This window comes from Babylonia areolata, chromosome 11 (genome assembly GCF_041734735.1).
Source record: "Babylonia areolata isolate BAREFJ2019XMU chromosome 11, ASM4173473v1, whole genome shotgun sequence".
In the NCBI taxonomy this organism is placed as follows: Eukaryota; Metazoa; Mollusca; class Gastropoda; order Neogastropoda; family Buccinidae; genus Babylonia; species Babylonia areolata.
In genome coordinates, this window is record NC_134886.1 from 34,459,540 (window position 1) to 34,486,929 (window position 27,390).

Consider the following 27,390-nt stretch of genomic DNA (forward strand, 5'->3'; position numbering starts at 1 on the left):
CATCAACAACAACCAGAAAACAAACAAACAGTTTATTCTATCCATCAAAAGCCATTTTAGCATCGCTATGGTCTTATGATTCCAAGAGACGATTCCAGGTGAATAGCTGCAGGATATACACAGAGAGCATGCAGCGTGCCGTTTTCAGGGTCAGTATTATTCTCTCCTCTCACGCTTCTGTCATCATAGGTATGACAAAGCCTTCATTGCCTTCGCTGTCAAACTGTTGATCAATGAACCTGGACATGAGATAACTAATTACACACACACACACACATATATATATATATATCATTATTATATATATAATAGACAGAGCACCACTTTTGACCTTGCTGGGTCTCCCCACACTGAGGTACATCGATTTATTTATAAAAAATGTCCGTGGCCTTCCCCTCACCAAGGTTCGGCCCAGCAGCGACACAGTCATGAGGTCAGCGCAATGGAAAACTACCAGCTACGTCGTCAGCCGTCACTGCTGACCGCGGTCGCTCTGGAAACTACAAGCGCCGCCTTGGGGGCGTGTCAAAGGTAAGAGGATTTTGCGTTATGCAGCGTGTTTGGTTTACCTCCACCCCCACCACACCCCCCACCTCCTTCCTCTTTCTACCCCTTCCAGGCATGTAATATCTGAGTGGGGTTGATTCAGGTGAGAGCGACCTGACCCTGGTTTCCCCCTCGAACCCCCCTGACCCTCTCCCCCCCAACCCCCCTCGTCCATAAGCACGACCTCAGGCAGAGTTTTGCTGGGTACCGCTTCGGACAAACAAAACCCGCGAGTGTTGTGTCATCCGTAGATCGACATGTTTTTCCTGTGGTGGTCCGTTTTCACTGGGGATTTAGAGAGGGGACGACCCGAGGGTGTGTGTGTGTGTGTGTTTTCGATCTTTAGCGTCTTTTCACTATCAATGATATTAGACGATTAAAAAAAAAAAAAAAAAAAAGTGTGTGTGGAGGAGGGGGCGGACTAGGGGGTGGGGTGGGGTGTGGGGAGGGGAGATGGAAGACGAAAATAGAAAAGGTAGAAAACTACCCAAAAATGCATAACTAACATGCAATTACATTTAACAGTAACAATTCAATAATGATAATAATAATAATCAGAAACCATTAACACAATTCTGAAGTACATTAAAGGAATGTAGAAATAGGGCCATGAACTAATTAATGCCTGAGAAAGTTCGAGCATAAGAACCTCGTCAGAAATAACTTTCCAAAAATAGAAGAATAGTTATTCTCTTTGAAATACTTGGGCAAGAAGGTACGTAACTGCTGACAGTGAAACAAACAATGATGCAAGCTGAACTGCTTACCACAGATGCATGTAACATTTTCACTATACTTTGTCTTCAGCGCATCAAGTTTTATACGGAAAAAAAGTAGAGGTCATTAATCTTGTATAGCAAGCTGATGGATTCGGTATCTTTTCTTTACGAATATTCTCGGGGAATAATGTCCCTTTATGTTTTAAAAACTTTTCCTTCCATCGGTTAAGAAATCAACACCATGCTGATTTTTCTAACAAAGTGTATGCCTCCTTTACGGAAAAACGGACATGTATTTTTGTCGATTTTTCTGAATCTTGTGCTCCTCTTTTAGCTTATTTATCAGCAGTTTCATTGCCATGAATACCCACATGAGAAGGCACCCAACAAAAACTGGCCCCAGTCCCTTCAATCCTTAAACAATGTACCAAATGATTTGCTTCAATAACTAAGTCAGGTCTTGTTTCAAGGCTAAATAATTCTGGAGCATAAAGTACTGATCAAATTTGATGGCTCACTAAATAGTTCAGAGCTTGTATAATAGCAGTTAGCTCAGCCGTGAAGATGGAAAGATGTTTTCCAATAAAGTAAGATTTTTCAACCTTGTGTGTGCGTGTGCGTGCGTGTGCGTGCGTGCTTGTGTTTGTGTATGTATGTATGTATGTATGTATGTATGTATGTATGTATGTGTGTGTGTGTGTGTGTGTGTGTGTGTGTGTGTGTGTGTGTGCTGAATGTGATTTATTGTCTATCAAAATATTCATAAAATGTGTTAGTAGACAACCCCCTCTGAATCATGACTTAGCTAACTGACGCATGGGAATATTGAACGAAACATAAAGTAAAAATATAGATATTTAATTTCCTTGAAAGCAGAAATAGATGACCATACCAACGAATGGGGTGTACGTGTCAGCAAATATGTGAAACAAACAAACAACAGAAAGAAAAAATATAATCATACATTAACAATGTAGACATTGCTAAAGATTGACGACATCGGAGATGATGACAGGTACAGAATATGACATTTCAACCTGCGGGAGGTTCGTAAGTAATCAAGTGTTAAATAAATAAATGCATTAGCTGGTCAAGACTGCAGGAAAAAACAACAACATGATGACGAACATATCGTATTCTTCTTTCCTTATTTCCACCCTCCCTTCTTTTGTTTCTTCTCTGTCTGTCTGTCTGTGTATCTGTCTGAATCTCCCTTCCTCTCTCTCTTCTCTTCTAATTCTGTAATGTGGCAATACATTTTAGCACAACTGCACCGCAGTTTTCAACAGATGAGGACACGTCCCCGTACCCCGCTTTGGGTCCAGTTTGGTCTCGGTTGACCGATCATGAGTCAGCGCTATTGCCTGCACGAGGAGAGGGGAAAGGGTGAGGCGGGTGGAGGGGGTGATGTAAGAGGGAATATAAACACTGGGCTCTGCCACGGCCAGGTTCACAATCCTTTTGGCCACAGTCGTGTGAGCAGGTGAATATGTTGACCAGTCTTTTGTGCTCTCTCTCTCTCCCTCTCTCTCTCTCTCTCTCTCTGTGCGCGCGGTGTAGTTCGTCTCGACTGATGTTGTTGAACGAGAGAGGTAATGCAGCTTTGATTTAGTTTGTTTCGTGAAACTCAACGCTCAGCAGATGTTGAATCATAGTTATCACTTTTTATACTCCAACTTTATTGAATTATGAGGAAAACAATTCCTTTTCTTTTTTATGTATTGAATCAAAATGTACTTGTGTGCAAATCACTCGAATCGAATCTTCTTTTTATTCATCTATTTTTTTTGGTCTAAGAATTATAGTACTGCTCTATCAAGATATGTTTTTTTCGTTGATAAGAAATAATTATCTACACTTGCCAAATCAAAAGTTAGCCATTCCCATTTTTTCTTTTTTTTCTTTTTTTTTTTCTTTTGCTGTCAGGCTTATGTCTTTCGGTAATTGAATAACGCTCTAAGCTTGCTTAATCAAAGACGGCCTTTCGCCAACTGAACACTGTCCTTGAATAAGATTCACTCAAAATGCATGATGATTTATTCTTTGCAAGGCCTACTGAAGAGTGCTATGCGCTTACTGAATACTTCTTCGTTCGTGGGCTGCAGCTCCACGTTCACACGTATGTACACAAGTGGGCTTTTACGTGTACGACCATTTTTACCCCGCCATACAGGCAGCCATACTCCGTTTTCGGGGGTATTGAATACAAGGGGATCGGCCTACTGATTTTTGCCGTTACAAAAGGCAAGCGTTGGACAGTTAACTGGCTTGTGCCTCACCCATGACTCTTTGAAGGGGAAACTTTCGTGTAAAAAACCAACGCTTCACTGTGTTGTATAATAACCTTCACAGGTCCAACGACCTTCACAGATTATCGTACAAGTGAAACAACCACGAGTTTTACCGGCGGAGTTCTTTTGGGTTTTTTAAGTAATTAAAAAAAAAAAAAAAAAAGAAAAAAACCCAAACAACCACCGGGACGGAACAGGTTTTGCTTTCAGCTTGAGTCGTCCCAAGTCTTAATTTAACTCTCTCCATACGAACGGCGAAAGAGACGACGTTAACAGCGTTTCACCCCAGTTACCATCATCAAAATATTGCAAGCGGAAGGCTCTGATACTGAAGAGGTGAATGTTGACAAAGAATACCACAATTCTAACGACGGAAGCTAAAGGTTGGGTCATTCAGACACCCACTGGACATCCGAGGGGTCTGTGTAGAGGAGAAGAGAGGACTGGCCGTACTGAGTGAGTTAAGTGTGATGACCCAGAGGTAACGCGTCCATTTGCAGGGCTTGGACACACACAACCAACAGACCTGGAGGAATCTGGTGAAGAGAACAGTTCAGTGTGGCGCCCTAGTGTCAAGACCCTAAACAGCTTAGAAGAAGATAAGCAGCGTATCTCCACCAGGTTGACATAACAATTAGGCATGCTGTCATTAGAAGTAAGCGATAAATAATCGAATAAATGAACTAAAAAGATAGGCACATATAAGTGGAGTGATGGCCTAGAGGTTAACGCGTCCGCCTAGGAAGTGAGAGAATCTGAGCGCTCTGGTTCCAATCACGGCTCAGCCGCCGATATTTTCCACCACTAGACCTTGAGTGGTGGTCTGGACGCTAGTCATTCGGATGAGACGATAAACCGAGGTCCTGTGTGCAGCATGCAATTAGCGCGCGTAAAAGAACCCACAGCAACAAAAGGGTTGTTTCTGGTAAAAATCTGTAGAAAAATCCACTTCGATAGGAAAAACAGAAAAACTGGACGCAGGACAAAAAAAGAAAAAAGAAAAAAAGAAAAAAAAGTGGCGCTTTAGTGTAGCGCTGTGCTCTCCCTGGGGAGAGCAGTCCGAATTTCACACAGAGATATGTTGTGATAAAAAGAAATACAAATACAACAAATACAAATATTTGATGACACCCACAGCGATGTTTGACATCTGCGTAACACAAGAGCGGAATATGATAATTGGTTATACTTTACAGCCTGTCATTTTCATTTCAGTTTCAGTTGCTCAGTCTAGGAGGCGTCAATGCGTTCGGACAAATCCATATTCACTACACCACATCTGCAAGGCAGATGCATGACAGCAGCATAACCAACGCGCTAGTCAGGCAGTGACAGTTGGAGCTTTGATGAGTTCGATCAGTCGCAAAATTATTTAACTCTGAGCCGATCAGTGTCATCGGCTAATCGTCACACGCATTGATTAATCATCAACGGGGGGAGGGGGGTACAAACTGAATGCCAGTCTTGTACTGTCATGTGTTGTGCTGTGTTACGTTGCATTAGACCTAGGTATGCATTGCAAAGCGTGAGAATGGTTTACATTACACTATTCTGCATCGGATCGATCTGGAATATCTTCCATTGTAGGTATACTGCATGGAAATGTACAACAGTGAACCGTGCTGTATATATCTTGTATTTTACTGAACTGTACTGTACTTTTCTGTGCTGTACTATAATGTACTGTGCTATGATGTGCTGTATTGTAGTGTACTGTACTGTTCCGTGCTGTGTTGTACTGTGTTGTATTGTACCTCTGTACTACACTGCACTGTATTGTAATGCACCGTAGCTTACAATTATGGTGTCCAAACTTACCACGCTGGTGATACTAACTCCTCTGTCCATTTCTTTCACGATTTCGGATCACTGAATCTGCGAGCCCAAGCTTGTAACAAATGATAAGAACAATCTTCCAACCCCTCCCATCGCCTCATTTGCACCCCCCTGTTGAACCAGATACCTGAAGACATCTCAACAAATCGCAGACCTCCAACATGTCTGGAATCAAGCTGATCTACTTTGATGGGCGGGGCAGGGGTGAGGTGCTCCGCCTGCTGCTGACGGCAGCGGGACAAAAGTTTGAAGACAAACGTCTTCAGTTCCAGGACTGGGGGACAGAGAAAGCTAGTAAGATTCAGTGTGGTGTGGTGTGGCGTGGTGTGGCAGTGAAGTGTGATGGTGTGTTTGTGGTGGTGTTTGGTGTGATGGTGTGGAATAGTGTGGTGTGGTGTGGTGGTGGTGTGTGGTGTGTGTTGTGTTTCAGTGTAGTGTAGGATAGTGTGATGAGGAGAGGTGAGGCGTGGTATGGTGTGTAGTAATGTTGTGTAGTGTGTTGTGTTTAGTGTAGTGTGGTGTTGTGTAGTGTAGTGTGATGTTGTGTAGTGTAGTGTGTTGTGTTTAGTGTAGTGTGGTGTTGTGTAGTGTAGTGTGATGTTGTGTAGTGTAGTGTGTTGTGTTTAGTGTAGTGTGGTGTTGTGTAGTGTAGTGTGATGTGGTGAGGTGTGGTGTAATATGGTGTGTTGTGTTGTAGTGCAGTGTGGTGTGTTGTGTTGTGTTGTGTTGTAGTGTGGTGTGGTGCGGTGTGGTGTGGTGTGTTGTGTGTCGTGTTGCAGTGCAGTGTGGTGTGTTGTAGTGTGGTGTGGTGTGTTGTAGTGTGGTGTGGTGTGGTGTGTGGTGTGGTGCGGTGTGGTGTGGTGTTGTGTGTCGTGTTGCAGTGCAGTGTGGTGTGTTGTAGTGTGGTGTGGTGCGGTGTGGTGTGTTGTGTGTCGTGTTGTAGTGTGGTGTGTTGTGTTGTAGTGTGGTGTGGTGCGGTGTGGTGTGTTGTGTGTCGTGTTGCAGTGCAGTGTGGTGTGTTGTAGTGTGGTGTGGTGCAGTGTGGTGTGTTGTGTGGTGTTGTGTGTTGTAGTGTGGTGTAATGTGGTGTGGTGGTGTGGTGTGGTGTGTTATGTTGTGGTATGGTGGTGTGGTGTGATATAGTATGGTGTTGTGTGTTGTAGGGTTGTGTAATGTGGTGTAGTGTAATTAGGGTAGTATAGGTAATTTGGAACAGTCTGATATCCTGTGGTATGGCATGGTTTGGAACAACCCTTTTGTTGTCCTGGGTTCTTTTACGTACGCTAAGTGCATGCTGCACACGGGACCTCGGTTTATCGTCTCATTCGAATGACTAGCGTGCAGACCACCACTCAAGGTCTAGTGTAGGGGAAGAAAATATCGGCGGCTGAGCCGTGATTCGAACCAGCGCTCTCAGATTCTCTCGTTTCCTAGGCGGACGCGTTACATCTAGGCCACATATGGGATGTGATGTAATAATGTGACATGGTGTGTTGTGGCGTGGTTTGAAGGATGTGGTGTAATAGTGATATGGTGTGGTGTAGTGTGGTTTGAAGGATGTGGTGTAATGGTGTGACATGGTGTGGTGTGGCGTGGTTTGAAGGATGTGGTGTAATAGTGTGATATGGTGTGGTGTGGTTTGAAGGATGTGGTGTAATAGTGTGATATGGTGTGGTTTGGTGTGGTTTGAAGGATGTAATGTAATGGTGTGACATGGTGTGGTGTGGTGTGGTTTGAAGGATGTGGTGTAATAGTGTGATATGGTGTGGTGTGGTTTGAAGGATGTGGTGTAATAGTGTGATATGGTGTGGTGTGGTTTGAAGGATGTGATGTAATGGTGTGATGTGGTGTGGCGTGGTTTGAAGGATGTGGTGTAATAGTGTGATATGGTGTGGTGTGGTTTGAAGGATGTGGTGTAATAGTGTGATGTGGTGTGGTGTGGTTTGAAGGATGTGGTGTAATAGTGTGATATGGTGTGGTGTGGTTTGAAGGATGTGGTGTAATAGTGTGATATGGTGTGGTGTGGCGTGGTTTGAAGGATGTGGTGTAATAGTGTGATGTGGTGTGGCGTGGTTTGAAGGATGTGGTGTAATAGTGTGATATGGTGTGGTGTGGTGTGGTTTGAAGGATGTGGTGTAATGGTGTGATATGGTGTGGTGTGGTTTGAAGGACGTGGTGTAATAGTGTGACATGGTGTGGTGTGGTGTGGTTTGAAGGACGTGGTGTAATAGTGTGACATGGTGTGGTGTGGTTTGGTTTGAAGGATGTGGTGTAATAGTGTGATATGGCGTGGTTTGAAGGATGTGGTGTAATAGTGTGATATGGTGTGGTGTGGTGTGGTTTGAAGGATGTGGTGTAATAGTGTGACATGGTGTGGTGTGGTTTGAAGGAAGTGGTGTAATAGAGTGACCTGGTGTGGTGTGGTTTGAAGGATGTGGTGTAATAGTGTGATATGGTGTGGTGTGGTTTGAAGGATGTGATGTAATGGTGTGATGTGGTGTGGCGTGGTTTGAAGGATGTGGTGTAGTAATAGTGTGATATGGTTGTGATGTGGCGTGGTTTGAAGGATGTGGTGTAATAGTGTGATATGGTGTGGTTTGAAGGATGTGGTGTAATAGTGTGATATGGTGGTGGTGTGGTTTGAAGGATGTGGTGTAATAGTGTGACATGGTGTGGTGTGGTTTGAAGGATGTGGTGTAATAGTGTGATATGGCGTGGTGTGGTTTGAAGGATGTGGTGAAATAGTGTGATGTGGTGTGGTGTGGTTTGAAGGATGGGTGTAATAGTGTGATATGGTGTGGTGTGGCGTGGTTTGAAGGATGTGGTGTAATAGTGTGATATGGTGTGGTGTGGTTTGAAGGATGTGGTGTAATAGTGTGATATGGTGTGGTGTGGCGTGGTTTGAAGGATGTGGTGTAATAGTGTGATATGGTGTGGTGTGGCGTGGTTTGAAGGATGTGGTGTAATAGTGTGATATGGTGTGGTGTGGTTTGAAGGATGTGGTGTAATAGTGTGATATGGTGTGGTGTGGCATGGTTTGAAGGATGTGGTGTAATAGTGTGACATGGTGTGGTTTGGCGTGGTTTGAAGGATGTAATGTAATGGTGTGACATGGTGTGGTGTGGCATGGTTTGAAGGATGTGGTGTAATAGTGTGATATGGTGTGGTGTGGCGTGGTTTGAAGGATGTGATGTAATGGTGTGACATGGTGTGGTGTGGTGTGGTTTGAAGGATGTGGTGTAATAGTGTGACATGGTGTGGTGTGGTTTGAAGGATGTGGTGTAATAGTGTGATATGGTGTGGTGTGGTTTGAAGGATGTGATGTAATGGTGTGATATGGTGTGGTGTGGTTTGAAGGATGTGGTGTAATAGTGTGATATGGCGTGGTTTGAAGGATGTGGTGTAATAGTGTGACATGGTGTGGTGTGGTGTGGCGTGGTTTGAAGGATGTGGTGTAATAGTGTGACATGGTGTGGTGTGGTGTGGTTTGAAGGATGTGGTGTAATAGTGTGACATAGTGTGGTATTTGTGGTGTCATATGGTGTTGATTTGTGTTTTGTTGTGTGGTGACGACGGGTGTACTGGTTTGATTGCAAGGATATAATGCCGATTTATAATCAGTGCAAGTGTAATCAACTCCAGTTGCCATGATATTTGGATTTTCACCCTTTTTGATATCAGTGATGTGTGTGTGTGTGTGTGTGTGTGTGTGTGTGTGTGTGTGTGTGTGTGTGTGTGTGTGTGTGTGCGTGCGTGCGTGTGTGTGTGCGTGCGTGCGTGTGTGTGTGTGTGTGTGTTTGACAGAGGCCAGATTCAACTCTTTGCCCAACCTGGTCTACGGAGGGAAAACCTATGGACAGAGTTTGGCTCTCGTCCAGTTTTTAGCGAGGGAGTTCGGTAAGTAGACAGACAGAAAGAAAGAGAGAGAGACAAGACAAGACAAGACAAGACAAATCTTTTTACGTGACCACTTCCTATCAACCAATGAGAAATTAACAAAACGGGAAATATTTCCACTGTACAAGCAATTCGACTACAATAAAAAGGTCCTCAAGTTCAAAGTACACAAAAAAACATGTCAGCACCATATCTCATTGACTTCATGATGTCACGAAAGAGAGAGAGAGAGGGAGAGAGAGAGAGAGAGAGAGAGAGAGAGAATTAAAAAACTATTAATCAAGGATAAAGATTTTAGGCATTGCCTTGTTTTTCAATCTGTCCTTGTGACACCTATAACAACACGACAATAATAATTTTGGTAAATTCTACTACTACTACTACTATTTCTGATGGTGATGTGTGTGTGTGTGTGTGTGTGTGTGTGTATGTATGCCCGTGTATGTATGTATGTATGTGCGTGCGTGCACATGTGTGTGTGTGTGTGTGTGTGTGTGTGTGTGTGTGCAGGCATGTACGGGAAGAACAACACGGAGGCCCTCAGGGCGGACGAGGCCGGACAGTTCCTGATGGAGATCCGAACTGACCTCATCAACGCTGCCTTTGAGCACGACCCCGCCAAGAAGGTCTGCAGTGAAGTCACCATGCCTTAACACTGCCTTAGCTTTCATCATCTTGGCTTCCCTTACATTACCTTGCCTAACATTATCGTGCCTTATGTGTTACATTACCTGACCTAACATCGCCCTAAATTACATTACCTTAACGAACAATAAAGAGTGGTAACTCTTACGCAAGGTACACCGCTTCCAAGTCAAGGCTGCTTATGCTACCGATTAAGCTTAGCACACAAGTGAATAAAAGGTACATCGGGACAAAGCCAGGCACTTCCTTAAAAAACAACAAGAGAGGCAAGGCCTTCAAGACTCACTTGTGATACACTTTAAAAAAAAAAATCTAATCGTTAAAATGTGTTCTGCATTTGTTATTATAAAGCTTCGCGTTAAAAAAGAAAAGAAAAAAAAAGTCCTAACCAGATTCGAATTAAGTCCCCTAGCATTAATTACAGAGTAATTTTCCTTTTTTACTATCTGCACCAAAACGTTTGCAAAATAAATAAAAACTTCCATGCTTAGCAAAAGAAGTTCCTGTTTGGACAAAAAAATGATAATAATGACTGCTCTTGTTGTTGGGTCAGAATATCAGATTAAAGTGCCAAGTTTAGAGAATACAAAAAATATAAATATAACAGTAAATGCAGTTTGCATATTATTAGGCTTCTTTTTTTTTGTACCCATCCCAGAGGTGCAATATTGTTTTAAACAAGATGATTGGAAAGAACTGAATTTTTCCTATTTTTATGCCTAATTTGGTGTCAACTGACAAAGTATTTGCAGAGAAAATGTCAATGTTAAAGTTTACCACGGACACACAGACACAGACACACACACACACACACACACACACACAGAGACAACTGAACACTTTGTTTACACAAGTGAGTCAAAAAACAGGAAGCTCCGGACTTGTAGTTAGTGTAAGAAAATAGTTACCACCCTTTATCGTTTATTCTCCTTGCCTCAGTGTTTTTTCATTTACATTGCCTGACATTGTACGTCACGTTACATTGATTAATTGCGTACGGTGTGTGAAGAAAGCGTGTGTTCAAAGAGGGGAGGGTGTGTGAAGAAAATAGAGGGTGTGTGAAGAAAATGGAGGGTGTGTGAAGAACATAGAGGGTGTGTGAAGAAAATGGAGGGTGTGTGAAGAAAATGGAGGGTGTGTGAAGAAAATATAGGGTGTGTGAAGAAAATGGAGGTTGTGTGAAGAAAATTGAGGGGGGGGGGCGGGGGGGGGGGGGGGAAAGAACATAGAGGGTGTGTGAAGAAAATGGAGGGTGTGTGAAGAAACTGGAGGTTGTGAAGAAAATTGAGGGGGTGTGAAGAACATAGAGGGTGTGTGAAGAAAATGGAGGGTGTGTGAAGAAAATGGAGGGTGTGTGAAGAAAATATAGGGTGTGTGAAGAAAATGGAGGTTGTGAAGAAAATTGAGGGGGTGTGAAGAACATAGAGGGTGTGTGAAGAAAATGGAGGGTGTGTGAAGAAAATGGAGGGTGTGTGAAGAAAATGGAGGGTGTGTGAAGAAAATATAAGGTGTGTGAAGAAACTGGAGGGTGTGTGAAGAAAATATAGGGTGTGTGAAGAAAATGGAGGTTGTGTGAAGAAAATTGAGGGTGTGTGAAGAAAGCGCAAAGTGTATGAAGAGAGCATAAGGTGTGTAGAAAAAGTGTAATGTGTGTGAAGAGAGCTGGAGTATGTGAAGAAAGCATAATGCGTGCAGAAAGCGTCAGGTATGCAAAGAAAGCGTAAGGTGTGTAAAGAAAACGTAATGTGTGTGAAAAAAGCGTATTGTGTGTGAAGAAAACTGGAGTGTGTAAGGAAAGCGTAATGTGCGTAGAAAGGGTAAGGTGTGTAAAGAAAGTGGAAGTGTAAAGAAAGTGTAATGTGTGTGAAAATAGCGTATTGTGTGTGAAGAAAACTAACTGGAGTGTGTGAAGAAAGTGTAATGCGTGCAGAAAGGGTAAGGTGTGTAAAGAAAGCGTAAGGTGCGTAAAGAAAGCGTAATGTATGAAGTAGATGTGTGAAGAAAGCGTAATGTGTGTGAAGAAAGCGTAAGGCACGAAGAAAGTATAAGGGTGTGGAAAAAGCGTAAAGGGTGTGAAGATAGCCTAAGGTGTGCAAAGGAAGCATAAGGTGTGGAAATTAAGCATAAGATTTGTAAAAAAAAAAAAAAAATGCGTAAGGTATGTAAAGAAAGCGTAAGGTGTGTGTGTGTGTGTGTGTGTGTGTGTGTGTGTGTGTGTGCGAAGAAAACGTAAAATGTGTGAAGAAAGTATACAGTGTCTACATGATAAAATGTAGCACGAGTTGTGTAAACTAACCATAATTTTTGTGAACATGCGTAAAGATTTTAAAGAAAACGTAAGGTGTTTGACGACAGCGTAAGGTATGTGAAGAAGCATAAGGTGTGTGAAGAAAGCGTAAGGTATGTGAACAGCGTAAGGTGTGTGAAGAAAGCGTAAAGCGTGTGAAGAAAGCGTAAAGCGTGTGAAGAAAGTATGAAGTGTGTGAAGAAAGCGTAAAGCGTGTGAAGAAAGTATAAAGTGTGTGAAGAAAGAGTAAGGTATGTGAACAGCGTAAGGTGTGTGAAGAAAGCATAAGGCGTGTGAACAGCGTAAGGTGTGTGAAGAAAGCGTAAGGTGTGTGAAGAAAGCGTGAGCCTTGGTGGGAAGAAAGCGAGCAAACAACCACTGACTGAGTGACCAACTGAATAACTATCCGCCTTGTGCAAAGACTGTCACCAAGTGGAATTGTTGGTGACCGCCTGTGACGCTTTTCATCAGGAAGAACTGGCGAAGAAGGCCAAGGAATCTGTGCCCAATAAGCTGGCTTACTTGGAGGGCATTGCTGTCGAGAACGGCAAGAACAGCTACTTTACTGGTGCCAAGGTCCGTCTCTCTCTCTCTCTCTCTCTCTCTCTCTCTCTCTCTCTCTTCTTCCCTCAGACAAACACAGGTAGAAACACCGACAAATAGATTGACAAGCACATATACACACTTACACAGGCAAACACACAGACATTCACACACGCGCGCGCGCGCGCGCACAGACACACACATTCTCTAAAAAAACGCAGACAGACCGACACTCACACACGTACGCACGCATGCACACGCTCTCTCTCTCTCTCTCTCTCTCTCTCTCTCTCTCTCTCTCTCTCTCTCTCTCTCTCTCTCGTAATGAATATACTAAAAGAAAAGATTATTAACCAACTATCAATTTCAAGATGACCCGATCTTTGACAGTGGTGTGAGTGAGTGAGTGAGTGTGTGAGTGTGTGTGTGTGTGTGTGTGATATCATTAAAATGGTATTTTGGTTTCATGGAAACAACTGTTATTCCCCCTTGCCCAAGGGGTTTAATGCTAAACGGACAACAAAATATGTCAGTGTCAGTGTGAGTGTCAGTCTCTCTCTCTCTTTCTCTCTCTCTTTAAGCGGAACAAAACAAAAGCCACTCCACCATCATCCTTTTAATTTCATTTTTCTTGTTTCCAGCTGACTTACGCTGACGTCATGCTGTTTGACTCATGGAACATGATCATAGGCTTCGTACCGGAAGCGGACACCGGAAAGGACTACCCGGAACTGAAGAAGATTATGCAGACTGTGCAGTGTGTTCCCTCCATCAAATCGTACCTTGCAACTAGGAAGGAATCGCCATTCTAAACCATCCTTGATTTACGTTTGTGTTGATTCATGTTCGCGTGCGTTTATATCAATAATGTGTAGACTTTTGAAGTTTGGAATTAAAGGGGGGGCGGAAAAATATGCTGGAATTACAGTTGGGTGTCTTTGCTTGCTTGCTTGCGCTCGTGTGTGTGTGTGTGTGTGTGTGTGTGTGTGTGTACAAAAGTGTTTGTACGTGAGCGCGTGAATGTGCGCGCGTGTCTGTGATGTTTTTCAATTCAGTTAGACACTCTCTCTCTCTCTCATACAGACATACACACACACACACACACACACACACACACACACACACATACATACATACATACATACATACGTGCATGCACACACGCACGCATGTGTGCACGTGGAGGAAATGTATTCAAATAAATCACGCAGCTGGAAGTGCTCCCCACGCCCTCTCTCTCTCTCCTCCGTCTCTCTCTCTCTTTCTCTTTCGTAGCTCTCTCTTTCTCCCAGTCTGACCTGACAGGTCTTTTGGGAAGAGCGGACTACACTACAACAATGGTAAGAAATACTTCTCAGAAATGCCACACACAAAAAGTTTACTTCAAAATTAAACCAAATATTATTTTGATGTGATCAATCCCGGTGTAGCTAGGCCGGCTATAAAGTAGTCTAAACTACTTTAATCCCCGAGGTTAACTCACTCAGTACGGCCAGTCCTCTCTTCTCCTCTACACAGACCCCTCGGATGTCCTGTGGGTGTCTGAATGACCCAACCTTTAGCTTCCGTCGTCAGAATTGTGGTATTCTTTGTCAACATTCACCTCTTCAGTATAAGAGCCTTCCGCTTGCAATATTTTGATGATGGTAATTGGGGTGAAACGCTGTTAACGCCGTCTCTTTCGCAGTTCGTATGGAGAGAGTTAAACCAGCCTGGGCCATGTCATACCCAATTCTGGCCGGAATGTACCCCCTGTGTACACTTAGCTCACCAGACCAGTCTGTGTCACATTTTTGTCAATGATAATGATAATAATGATGGAAATTATATAGCGTCTCATGGAGCTTTACAATGATTGCAAAAAGGCATAATAACAAAGGGAAAGTATTATGACACAGTATTTTACACACACACACACAAATCTGCGTTTGTTGCAAGTACGAGCTCCGGAAACGCTCACCGTTTTTTTTAAAGAATATTTTGTTTGAAACCAGTATTAGTTAAGGGGTTATTGGTCTAAAAAACGAATATGTATTGTGATGATTATACTTTTTTGGATTGAGAATAAGCGCATTCTGTCTTCTAAACACCCAGTTACTGCTTAGACCAGAGGGTATTTGAATTGTGTCCAAAATTATGAATCAGAACTGCTAAGCCATCCTCCCCCTCCCCGTGTGTGTGTGTGTGTGTGTGTGTGTGTGTGTGTGTGTGTGAACTAAGAATTCAGAACTCATTCAATTTTCGTAAACCCATCAGAGGAATTATGGACACTGAAAACTACAGACAACAAGCAAATGGAAGTAAAAGCAATGAATTGTGAGCACAAGCATAATATTCCACAAGACACAGTTATGGATTGCAAACTTTAAAGCACTCATACACACATTTTGCCAGCTCTGGTTGGAAAAAAACTTAGTGGCGACAGAGAACTCGGCGTTTGGATTATTGTGTTGTTTGGATTGTTGTGTTGCCAATTCCATCTGGCCAATGATTCGAAGACTGGGAATCAACTGTCACAAGCAGGCGATATGTCAAGTCAGATTAAGCACTACACTTGTCCAGAAAATGCAGTTCATCCTATATAACTCAACATGCTTTACATAGCCGGCCTTTCCAAGTTAAGTTGCAGCGACGTCCTCGCTCAATTTCAAGTTCATGTGCACTTATTCGAAATCGACATAATGCTCATCTGTGTTTAGTATTTCTGCTTTTCTCTTCGTCCTAGCCCTGAGATAGAGGTGAAAATGTGTTTGACATAAAAGGAAAGACACAACTGTCGAGCCAATCATTGCTTGTCAATCAACTGATCTTTTGATGACTACTGTTATTTTATTTTAGGTTTTTTTTTGTTTAAAAAAATCACTTCATGCACACCTCTGTTAAACGATGAGTGATCTATTGTTTCTTTATTTGTGGAACTGCTTTCAGTAAAGGTTAACTCATAGATATCAGATATGATGACGAGCCGCTGCAGTACCGCGGACTGATGGCTGGGATGACACAGGTTCGATTCACAGTGGAGATGGCTTTCTTCGGCCCGCGGCCCGCTGCTGCTCGGAGTTGAGTGTGCTATGGGGTCAAATGGGAAGACTGGGACCACACAGTCCAGTATCAACCACTTCACGGAAGCGTCGGTGGGTGTTTTTTTCAAATCAAATTTCCTGATCAACACTGCAACGTCTGCATCTCTCGGGCCTGGTTAACGTCTGGGTAAATAAACAAAACGGTCATACACGTAAGATGTTACATGTCTGTCTGAGTGTGTATGTATGCATGCCTGAAATCTGATTGAATGACACAGGAAACGAGTGATGAGCGCCCAGTGACAGCCGTCAGTCGGCTCTACCCAGGTAGACAGCCTGTTGTGCAAATGACTCCGTGTTTGTATAGCGCTTGGAGCTTGGTCTCCGACCGAGGATAGGCGCTATATAAGTATCCATATCAATCAATCATTCAATGTCATGAAGAAAAGAAGCGTAGAGCCTTGTCCCAAACCTAAAATGGACCTCCTCTCCGTAGTAGTATCATCATCCTCTTCCCCCTGCTCCTCCTTGATCATCAATATAAAAATTGTCCCAGAATCTGCGAGCTGACAGACTTGCTGGTAACGCAACACCAACGAGCGGCCTACATCTAGGAAAATCGGAAATCCTCAGAAAAGTCAAGAATATCAAAAAGAACAGGTACAAGGCCATCACACCATCGATCGCCTCAAAGGAATAAAAACAGAGAGAGGGAGCGGCCGTAAGTCTAACATGAAAGGTAGAGCACGATGCTTTGCAAATCAAACAAATATCGGCATCATTTCCAAACCAACATTGCGCAAATTTCTTCAAAACGGAACAGAGTCTCTGTGGGCTTTTCCAAATACAATAGACTGAGCAACACACTAGACGCCACGTTCTTGGCATCAGAGATCTTTTCCCATCCCTCTTGCGGCCAATCAGTGGCAGCCTCTGTGCGTGTGTGTATGTGTGTGTTTGTGTGTATGTGTGGGTCTGTGTTTTTGAGTGCGTTTGTGCATGCGCGAGAGTGTAAGTGTACACAAGTGTCAGGAGAGTTCTGTGCACGTGCGTGTGTGTGTGTGTGTGTGTGTGTGTGTCTGTGAGGGGGAGGTGGGGGTTGCGGGGGGGAGGTGGGGTAGAGGATGAGATATGTGAGTGTATGCATGCCTACACTGTGGGAGCAACAGGATATTGGAACGTATATATATATATATCTTTGTATATATGTGTGTGGGGTTGGGGGTGGGAGTTATGGGCGTATGTGTGTGTGCTTTTACAAGTAAGTGTTCATCTGTGTGTGTGTGTGTGTGTGTGTGTGTGTGTGTGCCGTGGAAGCTGCGATACGTAGATTAAAATGTGTGTGTGGAGGAGGGGGGTAGAGGAGGTGCAGGGTAATGTGTGTGTGTGTGTGTGTGTGTGTGTGTGTTGGACCTCATGTACGTTTATATATATTTGACTGTGCTTTCATATCTGTGAAACTGCATGTTTGGTGCATATCTGTTATGCATGTGTGGGTGTATGTGTGAATATATGTCTTCATGTTTTACATTTATTTGCTTATTTATCATCATTGTTGTCTTATTAATTTTTTTTTAATTATTATTATTTTATTATTATTATTATTATTACCTTTTTTATATTATAGTTATTATTTATTTATTTATTTATGTAAGCTTATCTATTGTTTATTCACCTTTTTTTTCTTCTTTTTTTTCCCTCAAGGCCTGACTAAGCGCGTTGGGTTACGCGGCTGGTCAGGCATCTGCTTGGCAGATGTGGTGTAGCGTATATGGATTTGTCCGAACGCAGTGACGCCTCCTTGAGCTACTGAAACTGAAACTGAAACTCTCCCTGGGGAGAGCAGCTAGCCCGAATTTCACACAGAGAAATCTGTTGTTATAAAAAGAAATACAAGATAAAGGATATAGGGAAAACAAAACAAAACTAAATTTTCGATCTCACCCCCCCCCCCTCCCATTCCCCCCCCCCCCCCACTAGTATCGATACAATAATTGTCGTCTCTGGTATACAACAGAAGAAAGTTTAGACAGGCTCTATCGATTTGTTGTTGCTGCTGTTGTTTACAAGTATGGCGGCTGGACGTGCAACGCGCACCCATTTTCACGCAAGAGAGGCGAGACTGATCTAAGGGGAACAACATGTGTATTACTGTAAAGTGCAAATAAGCTTTGAAGACGTGCTTTCCCACATATCTTGATCTGGATCTCGATTGGATTTTTGACTCACTTGTGTAAACAAAGTGAGTCTATGTTTTAACCCGGTGTTCGGTTGTCTGTGTGTGTGTGTGTGTGTGTGTCTGTGTCTGTGTGTCCGTGGTAAACTTTAACATTGACATTTTCTCTGCAAATACTTTGTCAGTTGACACCAAATTAGGCATAAAAATAGAAAAAATTCAGTTCTTTCTAGTCATCTTGTTTAAAACAATATTGCACCTCTGGGATGGGCACAAAAAAAAAGAAAAGAAAAAAAAGAAGCCTAATTATATGCAAACTGCATTTACTGTTATATTTATATTTTTTGTATTCTCTAAACTTGGCACTTTGATCTGATATCCTGACCCAACAACAAGAGCAGTCATTATTATCATTTTATGTTCAAACAGGAACTTCTTTTGCTAAGCATGGAAGTTTTATTTATTTTGCAAACGTTTTTGGTGCAGATAATAAAAAAGGGAAATTACTCTGTAATTAATGCTAGGGGACTTAATTTGCTTTAAACTGATCTTTCTCATCATAAACATTACATTTTGAAATTATACTCAATACGTTAAAAGCTTGGATTTTTTTTTTTAAGTGTATCACAAGTGAGTCTTGAAGGCCTTGCCTCTCTTGTCTTTTTTTGTTTTGTGTCGCGTCCCGCGGTGTTGTATTACGTACAGTACGCTGTCGTGTTTTGTGATATTGTGCAGTATTGTCTTGTGCTGTGTCGTATCTAATTGCCTTGTATACTGTTTTATCGTGTATCGTGTTGTGTTGTACAGTTTAGTGTGACGTTGTTTTGTCATGTGCACTGTCTTTTCATATGTTCTTTAGTCGTGCGTTATACTGTTTTGTGTGGTGTTGCATTCTGTTACGTTTTGCCTCTCTTGTCTTCTCTTGTATCGGTTTGCGTTGTACTGTATGGTTGTTCAGCTTCCTCAGTCTCTTTTTCTGACATCAGTCTCTATGTCTCTGTCTGTCTGTCTGTCTGTGTCTCTGTTTTTCTCTGCCATTCCCGTTCCCTTTCCCCATCTCTTTCGCTCTCTCTCAACTTACCTCCCCATCCCTTCTTTTTCTCTTTCTGTCCCCCTCTCTCTCTCTCATCCCCTCTCCCTGCACCACTCTCTCTGCCCCCCCCTCTCTCTCTCTCACCCCCTCTCCCTGCACCACTCTCTCTGCTCCCCCTCTCTCTCTCATCCCCTCTTCCTGCACCACACTCTCTGCCCCCCCCCCTCTCTCTCTCTCTCCCCCTCTCCCTGCACCACTCTCTCTGCCCCCCCATCTCCCCCTCTCTCTCTCACCCCCTCTCCCTGCACCACTCTCTCTGCCCCCCCTCTCTCTCTCTCACCCCCTCTCCATGCACCACTCTCTCTGCCCCCCCTCTCTCTCTCACCCCCTCTCCCTGCACCACTCTCTCTGCCCCCCACCCCCCTCTCTCTCTCCCTCTCCCTGCACCACTCTCTGTGCTCCCCCCTCTCTCTCTCATCCCCTCTCCCTGCACCACTCTCTCTGCTCCCCCCCTCTCATCCCCTTTCCCTGCACCACTCTCTCTGCCCCCCCTCTCTCTCTCACCCCCTCTCCCTGCACCACTCTCTCTGCCCCCCCTCTTTCTCTCACCCCCTCTCCCTGCACCACTCTCTCTGCCCCCCCCCCTCTCTCTCATCCCCTCTCCCTGCACCACTCTCTCTGCCCCCCCCCCTCTCTCTCTCTCATCCCCTCTCCCTGCACCACTCTCTCTGCCCCCCCTCTCTCTCTCTCTCACCCCCTCTCCCTGCACCACTCTCTCTGCCCCCCCCCCTCTCTCTCTCTCACCCCCTCTCCCTGCACCACTCTCTCTGCTCCCCCTCTCTCTCTCTCTCATCCCCTCTCCCTGCACCACTCTCTCTGCCCCCCCTCTCTCTCTCACCCCCTCTCCCTGCGTCACTGTCTCTGCCCTACTCTCTTGCTCTCTATCTCTCTCTGTCTTTATGTCTTTGTCTGTCTGTCTGTCTGTCTGTCTGTCTCATGTACAGACTCTATCATTCGGCATATGTAATGATCTGTTAGACGAACTGTGCCCCAAACCAGCGAAGAACTGAGTGTTGTGTGAAGTCATGGGTACGAGAGTACTTCGTTTGTTTTGCTTGAAGCTGGCAAAGTTGCAGATTGTGATCTACTGGAAAATCGTACTGAAAAGTAAGAAAGGTATTGTGTGAAAAAAGCGTATATGTACAAATGAATATATATGCAGCCTTCTTCAATATATCTTCTAAAGACAATCTACAGAAACTAGACTAAAAAAAAAAAATCACTACTGTCGCGAATGGAATTTGTGACATGGATATTGCTGGTGAAGAATTTCATTTTATTATGGAGTGGCCACAATTTTCTTATATTCGTGGCCTGACAAATATTTAAGTATCAAGTTATGCATCATTTTCTGCAGTCAGACGGGCTCTGTCAAGACTTATTAACTTCATGAAAACTTGCAATATTGTGTAAGACGCTTTCATGCATATGAAGGAATAGTAACATTTATTTCACCTTAATGGAAGCAAACTTCATAATGAACCTACTTGTGTTCTTGATTACATTGTTTTCCGAAATCCTCCATGCCCCTAAAAAGTGCCAAATGTTAATAACTCATTTCTTGAATATTGAAAAAAAAAAAAAAAGGTTTGAATTCACCGTTATGCCTCAACCGAACCAGAAATAGAAAAGACCAAAGCAACTATTTTCAAGTTCCATTTATTACGGACGTTTTCCCAGGCAATCTTATAGACAAACTGTATATAATGATCCTTTTTTTTTTTTTAAAGAATGCAGGTCAGTTACTGTCTAAATAGCTTTAATTTTAGGCTCTGGCAGAATACAAATGTTAATAAATCATCATCATCATCTCCCGTTCCTCGTCGTTATCCATAATCATCACGATCGATCATCGCCATAGTCGCTCAGTAAAAGCAACCAGGAAGGTTGTCATAGGTCAGCTGAAGGTCGTAGAAGCCAGAAGATGGATTGGTGGCGTTGACGCCACAGAACTGCGTCAGAGGTGTACTGATGTCGGACAAGTCCGGCGTGACGTAAGGGTCACGGACGAAGATACCGATGCTGGACAATGTCTGGTTTCCGATCGTCACGTCAAACCACAGGACAAGTACGCTGAAAGTGGAGGACAAAAAGGAGAAGAATATCACAGGAAGCAAGATGTGTGTTTACGTTTGTGTGGTTCCGTACATACATGCATGCATGCGTGTGTGTGTGTATGTGTGTGTGTGTGTGTGTGTGTGTGTGTGTGTGTGTGTGTGTGTGTGTGTGAGAGAGAGAGAGAGAGAGAGAGAGAGAGAGAGAGGTTTTCCGTAGTGATTGTTATAGACGAGTTTCCAACGTTGATTTTCTGAATAAAAATCCATTCGTACTGACTGAAAGAAGAGTCAGTTTTCCTTTTTGACAAGGTTCGTTATCACGTGGTTCTATGGCAAAAGTTTGACTTTCACTTCTCAAGACGTTTTTGTATAGGTGTGGAGGGGGTTGCTTTCTTCTGTCCGTTTTAACTCTGACTTTAACTTGTTCCCCTCTGGTTCTGTCTAAGTGCGTAAATTCTGAATTGTGTCTTGCTTGCTGTTAGTAGTAGTAGTAGTAGTAGCAGCAGCAGTAGTAGTGATAACAGTAGTGATAGTAGCAGTTGTTATTGTATTAACATAAGTAGCAATGGCTCTTTGGTGTCACACACACACACACACACGCACGCACACACACACACACACACACACACACACACACACACACGCACACAAATTATGCATCGGAAAAGACAATAAGGATACGGACTCGGCCTTAAGACAGTTATAGGTATACCTATCGTAGTCAATGTCGATGATAGTGAAGTTCAGACTTGTGTCCACTCTCACGCAGGTTGAACCCAGCAGATGACATCGCCTCGTGTACTCGATGCAGTTTTCAGAGCCACTGATGGTGTCCCGTTTCCACATGTCCAGGAACGTCTGACCCTGTGCAATGCACGGGCAACATGACTTTGTGAGACATACGTGTACACTGTCTGTCTGTCTGACTGCGCTCTGTCTGTGCCTGACTGTCGCTCTGTCTGTCTGTCTGCCTGTCTCTGTCTTACTGTCACTCTGTCTGTCTGTCTGTCTGTGTCTGACTGTCGCTCTGCCTGTCTGTCTGTCGCTCTGCCTGTCTGTCTGTCGCTCTGTCTGTCTCTTTCTGTCTGTCCGACTGTCGCTCTGTCTGTCTGTCTGTTTGTCTCTGTCTGTCTGTCCGTCTCTGTGTCTGACTGTCGCTCTGTCTGTCTGTCTGTCTCTGTGTCTGACTGTCGCTCTGTCTGTCTGTCTGTCTCTGTGTCTGACTGTCGCTCTGTCTGTCTGTCTCTGTCTGACTGTCGCTCTGCCTGTCTGTCTGTCTCTGTGTCTGACTGTCACTCTGTCTGTCTGTCTGTCTCTGTCTGACTGTCACTCTGTCTGTCTCTGTCTGACTGTCGCTCTGTCTGTCTGTCTCTGTGTGTCTGCCTGTCACTCTGTCTGTCTGTCTCTGTCTGACTGTCGCTCTGTCTGTCTGTCTGTCTCTGTGTGTCTGCCTGTCACTCTGTCTGTCTCTGTCTGACTGTCGCTCTGTCTGTCTCTGTGTCTGACTGTCGCTCTGTCTGTCTGTCTCTGTGTGTCTGACTGTCACTCTGTCTGTCTGTCTCTGTGTCTGACTGTCACTCTGTCTGTCTGTCTGTCTCTGTGTGTCTGACTGTCACTCTGTCTGTCTCTGTCTGACTGTCGCTCTGTCTGTCTGTCTCTGTGTGTCTGACTGTCGCTCTGTCTGTCTGTCTCTGTGTCTGACTGTCGCTCTGTCTGTCTGTCTGTCTCTGTGTGTCTGCCTGTCACTCTGTCTGTCTCTGTCTGACTGTCGCTCTGTCTGTCTGTCTCTGTGTGTCTGACTGTCGCTCTGTCTGTCTGTCTGTCTCTGTCTGTCTGACTGTCGCTCTGTCTGTCTGTCTCTGTCTGTCTGACTGTCGCTCTGTCTGCCTGTCTGTCTCTGTGTCTGACTGTCGCTCTGTCTGTCTGTCTCTGTCTGTCTGACTGTCGCTCTGTCTGTCTGTCTGTCTCTGTGTCTGACTGTCGCTCTGTCTGTCTGTCTGTCTCTGTGTGTCTGCCTGTCACTCTGTCTGTCTCTGTCTGACTGTCGCTCTGTCTGTCTGTCTCTGTGTGTCTGCCTGTCACTCTGTCTGTCTGTCTCTGTCTGACTGTCACTCTGTCTGTCTGTCTGTCTCTGTCTGACTGTATCTTTCTCTCTCTCTGACTGTCGATATGTCTGTTTGTCTGTCTCTGTTTGTCTGTCTGTCTGTGTCTGTCTGTCTGTCGCTCTGCCTCTCTGTCTCTGTCTGACTGTCACTCTGTCTGTCTGTCTCTGTCTGACTGTATCTCTGTCTGTCTGTCTCTGTCTGACTGTCACTCTGTCTGTCTGTCTCTGTCTGACTGTATCTTTCTCTCTCTCTGACTGTCGATATGTCTGTTTGTCTGTCTCTGTTTGTCTGTCTGTCTGTGTCTGTCTGTCGCTCTGCCTGTCTGTCTCTGTCTGTCGCTCTGCCTGTCTGTCTGTCGCTCTGCCTGATTGTCTGTCTGTTTGTGTGCCTGTCTGTCTGTCTGTCTCTGTCGCTCTGTCTGTCTGTCTCTGTCTGTCTGTCTGTGTCTGACTGTCTCTCTGTCTGTCTCTCTGTGTCTTACTGTCACTCTGTCTGTCTGTCTCTCTCTGTCTTACTGTCGCTCTGTCTGTCTGTCTCTGTCGCTCTGTCTGTCTGTCTCTGTCTGTCTGTCTGTCTCTGTCTGACTGTCTCTCTGTCTGTCTCTCTGTGTCTTACTGTCACTCTGCCTGTCTGTCTCTTTCTGTCTGACTGTCTCTCTGTCTGACTGTCACTCTGTCTCTGTCTGTCTATCTGTCTGTCTCTCTCTGTCCGTCCGTCTATTTGCCTGCCTGTCTGCTCCTCCCCCTTCGCCCCCCCACCCCTCTCTCTCGCGCTATCCCTCTGTCTGTCAGTCTCCCTGTCTGTCTGTCTCCCTCTCTCTCTTTCTCTCTCGCAGGTGCGTGTGTGTTCATGCATTTTTTCCCCCGCGGGTTCTCATTTACATGCACGTTTGCGAAAGCCAGAGACACAATTTCATCTTTGCATTGAACTTTAGTAACCGATTATGTATCAAGTAGATTTAACACTAATAGACTAAAAACGAATAATCCTTACACTCAGATGATGGAATAATGCAAACTTTACACTGAAATGTGAGACATGCAACATAATGTTTACACTGAACTGTGAGGTGAAGAAAGCTATATTCACACCAAATCGTGAGACACATGATACAATGTTAACACTGAGACGTGTGATGAAAAGTGCAATGTTTACTCTGAAATGTGAGAAAAGGAATGCAGAGTTTACATTGACATGTCAGGTAATTGATGCAATGTTTACATGGAGATGTCAGGTGAATAATGCAATGACTACTCTGAAATGTGAGAGAAAGAATGCAATGTTTATATTGAGATGTTAGATGAAGAGTCTCAGTGTTTACACTGTGACGCCCGGGGGAATAATGCAAATTCACTATGAAGTAACTCGTGGTCAATAGTCGAAGTGATCAATTCAGTTCCTTGTATCACACAAGCGCGTTGGGTTACGCTGCTGGTCAGGCATCTGCTTGGCAGATGTGGTGTAGCGTATATGGTTTTGTCCGAGCGCAGTGACGCCTCCTTGAGCTACTGAAACTGAAACTGAAACTGTATCACACAGAATCTTGCCACTATTATGCAGTGCCATACTGTATTAGTTAAATTGTGCCACACACGCTTAGTGTTGTATTAGATCATTCTGTATCATCTTACATCGTAATCTATTGATTCATTTTGGCTTGGGTGTGTGTTTGAACACAAGGTGAGTCCATGTAATAACCCCATGCTTGGTTGTCTGTGTGTCCATGTGTGTGTGTGTGTGCGTGTGTGTGTGTGTGTGTGTGTGTGTGTGTGTGTGTGTGTGTGTGTGTGTGTGTGTGTGTGTGTGTGTGTGTGTGTGTGTGTGTGTTCATGTGCGTGTGTGTGTGTGTGTGTGTGTGTGTGTGTGTGTGTGTGTGTGTGTGTGTGTGTGTGTGTGTCTGCGTGTGTGCATGTGTGCGCGCGCGTGCGCGTCTGTAGTAAACTTTAACAAATTCATTTTCTCTTGAAATACTTAATCTGTCACCACAAAATTGAGCAAATTAAGCCAAAAAATGCTTCCACAGTGACGTTACTGTTGCATTTTGATATTTCATTCACAACACTAAGCACTTTTTTTTTTTTATATCTGATACACACAGTGATTATTAATAGCAGTCACTGTATCATTTTCATAGCACGGAGCAGCACAATTCTGACGAGTAATGGGGCAACAATCTGAAAAAAAAAAGCTGTTGGACTTTTTGAAATGGATCTTACCAGTCTAAAAGATTACAACATTACATTTGAAAATATGACTCAGGCCAAAGAAAGGTTAATGCGTTTTACAGTCAGTGTGAAGGACTCACACTGTCTAATCGTCCGTAAAAGTAGCGAAGCTGCATCATCATTCGTGTGTGTGTGTGTGTGTGTGTGTGTGTGTGTGTGTGTGTGTGTGTGTGTGTGTGTGTGTGTGTGTGTGTGTGTGTGTGTGTGTGTCTGTGTCTGTGTGTGTCTGTGTCTGTGTGTCTGTGTCTGTGCATATTCAATAAGACACGCGCATCCATTGAACGCTCGCTATGATATGATATTGAAAGGATACGAAGGAAACCGCTAGTTTTTATTCAGAAATTGTTTTTTTTCTTTGTGCATAGACCCCATTACTTGCTGTATAATGTACACGATCGACCGCTTTAAATCAACACATGTTCTTGACTTCCTGTCCAGAACGTATCTGTGAATCTGAACTCGCACTGCGCATGCACGTTTGAAAACTTTTCCGGGCTTACTTCCTCTTCTATCTCCCACCATTATTTGAGAGACGGATTCAAAATTTTTTGTTGTTGTTGTTTCTTTGCTTAAGATGAATGCGCGTTTTCACGGATTCCCTTGAAGTATCTATTATGTCAAACTGTATCGCATGGGTCAGCTTTAAGATATCAAAAGATTCAAAGAAATTCAATCCTTTTGCCCCTTTTGGAGTGTGGAGGATGCAGTTACAATGCATACTCACTGATCACATCATTGTTATCTTATTTATTTATTTATTTATTTATTTATTATTATTATTATTATTACTACTACTACTACTACTACTACTACTACTACTACTACTACTACTACCTTTTTTTAATTAAAATTTTTTTTTTTTTTTATTTGTGTAAGTTTATCTATTATTTATTCACCTTTTTTTTTTACATTATAATTATTATTTATTTATTTATTTATTTGTGTAAGCTTATCTATTATTCATTCACCTTTTTTTTCCCCTCAAGGCCTGACTAAGCGCGTTGGGTTACGCTGCTGGTCAGGCATCTGCTTGGCAGATGTGGTGTAGCGTATATGGATTTGTCCGAACGCAGTGACGCCTCCTTGAACTACTGAAACTGAAACTGATCACAACTTCAGTCTAACAATGTCACCAAAACAAGCAACACACACACACACACACACACACACACACACACACACACACGCACACACATAAACATACACGTGCGCGCACGCTAATGGTAATGATTTGCAACAACTCAAACTTAAACATAATTATTGGCTATTCATTTCAGATTTATCTTAAAGTTACACATCCTTTAATATTTAATAATAATAATGATAATATTTTATTTTTATATAGCGCTACAATACAAGCATAAGCAAGCTCTAAGTGCTTTACAATCCAATACCTATAGTGAAAGAAGAAAGCATAGAAAAAGTAGCAGAAACATTAAACAGAATCATTAATATTATAAAAACACAATGAATAAAACTCACAAAGTAAGATACTATCAATACTACAACTGTTAAACTCCAACACTCACACTAACACACACGCACAGACACACACATGATTAAACGGCTGAGATGACAGCAATTTTCACTTAAAATACATACATGTAAAAAGGAACATAATCCGGTTTCAATCCTTTCCAAGTTTTATGAATTTACTTAAAGTGTGTTTTCTTCCCAGCACGAAATAAATTGCATAAACCATGTATGATGTTGTATGATAGTATTTCATATTGTATAGAATCATGTTCGTGGTATATAATAATCATAACGCGTCAACTTGCTTGGTTTAGTTTAATATGTGAGTTGAATTGTGTCACATCCAGTCGCGTTGTTTAATATACGGTTAATTTCATATCGTGTTGTATCAAACTGGGCTGTACACATGTCCATAAAGGGTGTCAGTGTGTGTCTTGTGGACCCGTTTAATGTTGTGTAGTGTGGTGTGTG

General features: G+C 43.4%; 2 protein-coding genes across 4 annotated transcripts in view; one reads left to right on the forward strand and one right to left on the reverse strand.

Moving 5' to 3' along the window:
* Positions 1 to 442: 442 nt before the first annotated feature.
* LOC143287231 (S-crystallin SL11-like) lies at positions 443 to 15,828 on the forward strand. Its single transcript, XM_076595176.1, has 8 exons — positions 443 to 531; positions 2,737 to 2,740; positions 5,545 to 5,686; positions 9,197 to 9,289; positions 9,800 to 9,915; positions 12,693 to 12,797; positions 13,406 to 13,542; positions 15,717 to 15,828. The coding sequence occupies exons 1-8, from the start codon at positions 443 to 445 to the stop codon at positions 15,826 to 15,828; spliced, it is 798 nt and encodes a 265-aa protein (XP_076451291.1).
* A 4,843-nt stretch (positions 15,829 to 20,671) lies between these two features.
* The window catches only part of LOC143287378 (uncharacterized), a 9,928-nt gene continuing 3,209 nt past the window's right edge, over positions 20,672 to 27,390 (reverse strand). For 2 of the 3 annotated variants that reach the window (XM_076595349.1, XM_076595347.1), the window contains exons 4-5: positions 21,826 to 21,977; positions 20,672 to 21,129 (exon numbers count right to left, since the gene is read on the reverse strand). In XM_076595349.1, coding sequence (XP_076451464.1) covers positions 20,922 to 21,129; positions 21,826 to 21,977 — 360 coding nt within the window. In that variant the 3' untranslated portion in view covers positions 20,672 to 20,921. The remainder of the gene's footprint in view (positions 21,130 to 21,825; positions 21,978 to 27,390) is intronic. The other variant, XM_076595346.1, reaches the window with a different exon arrangement.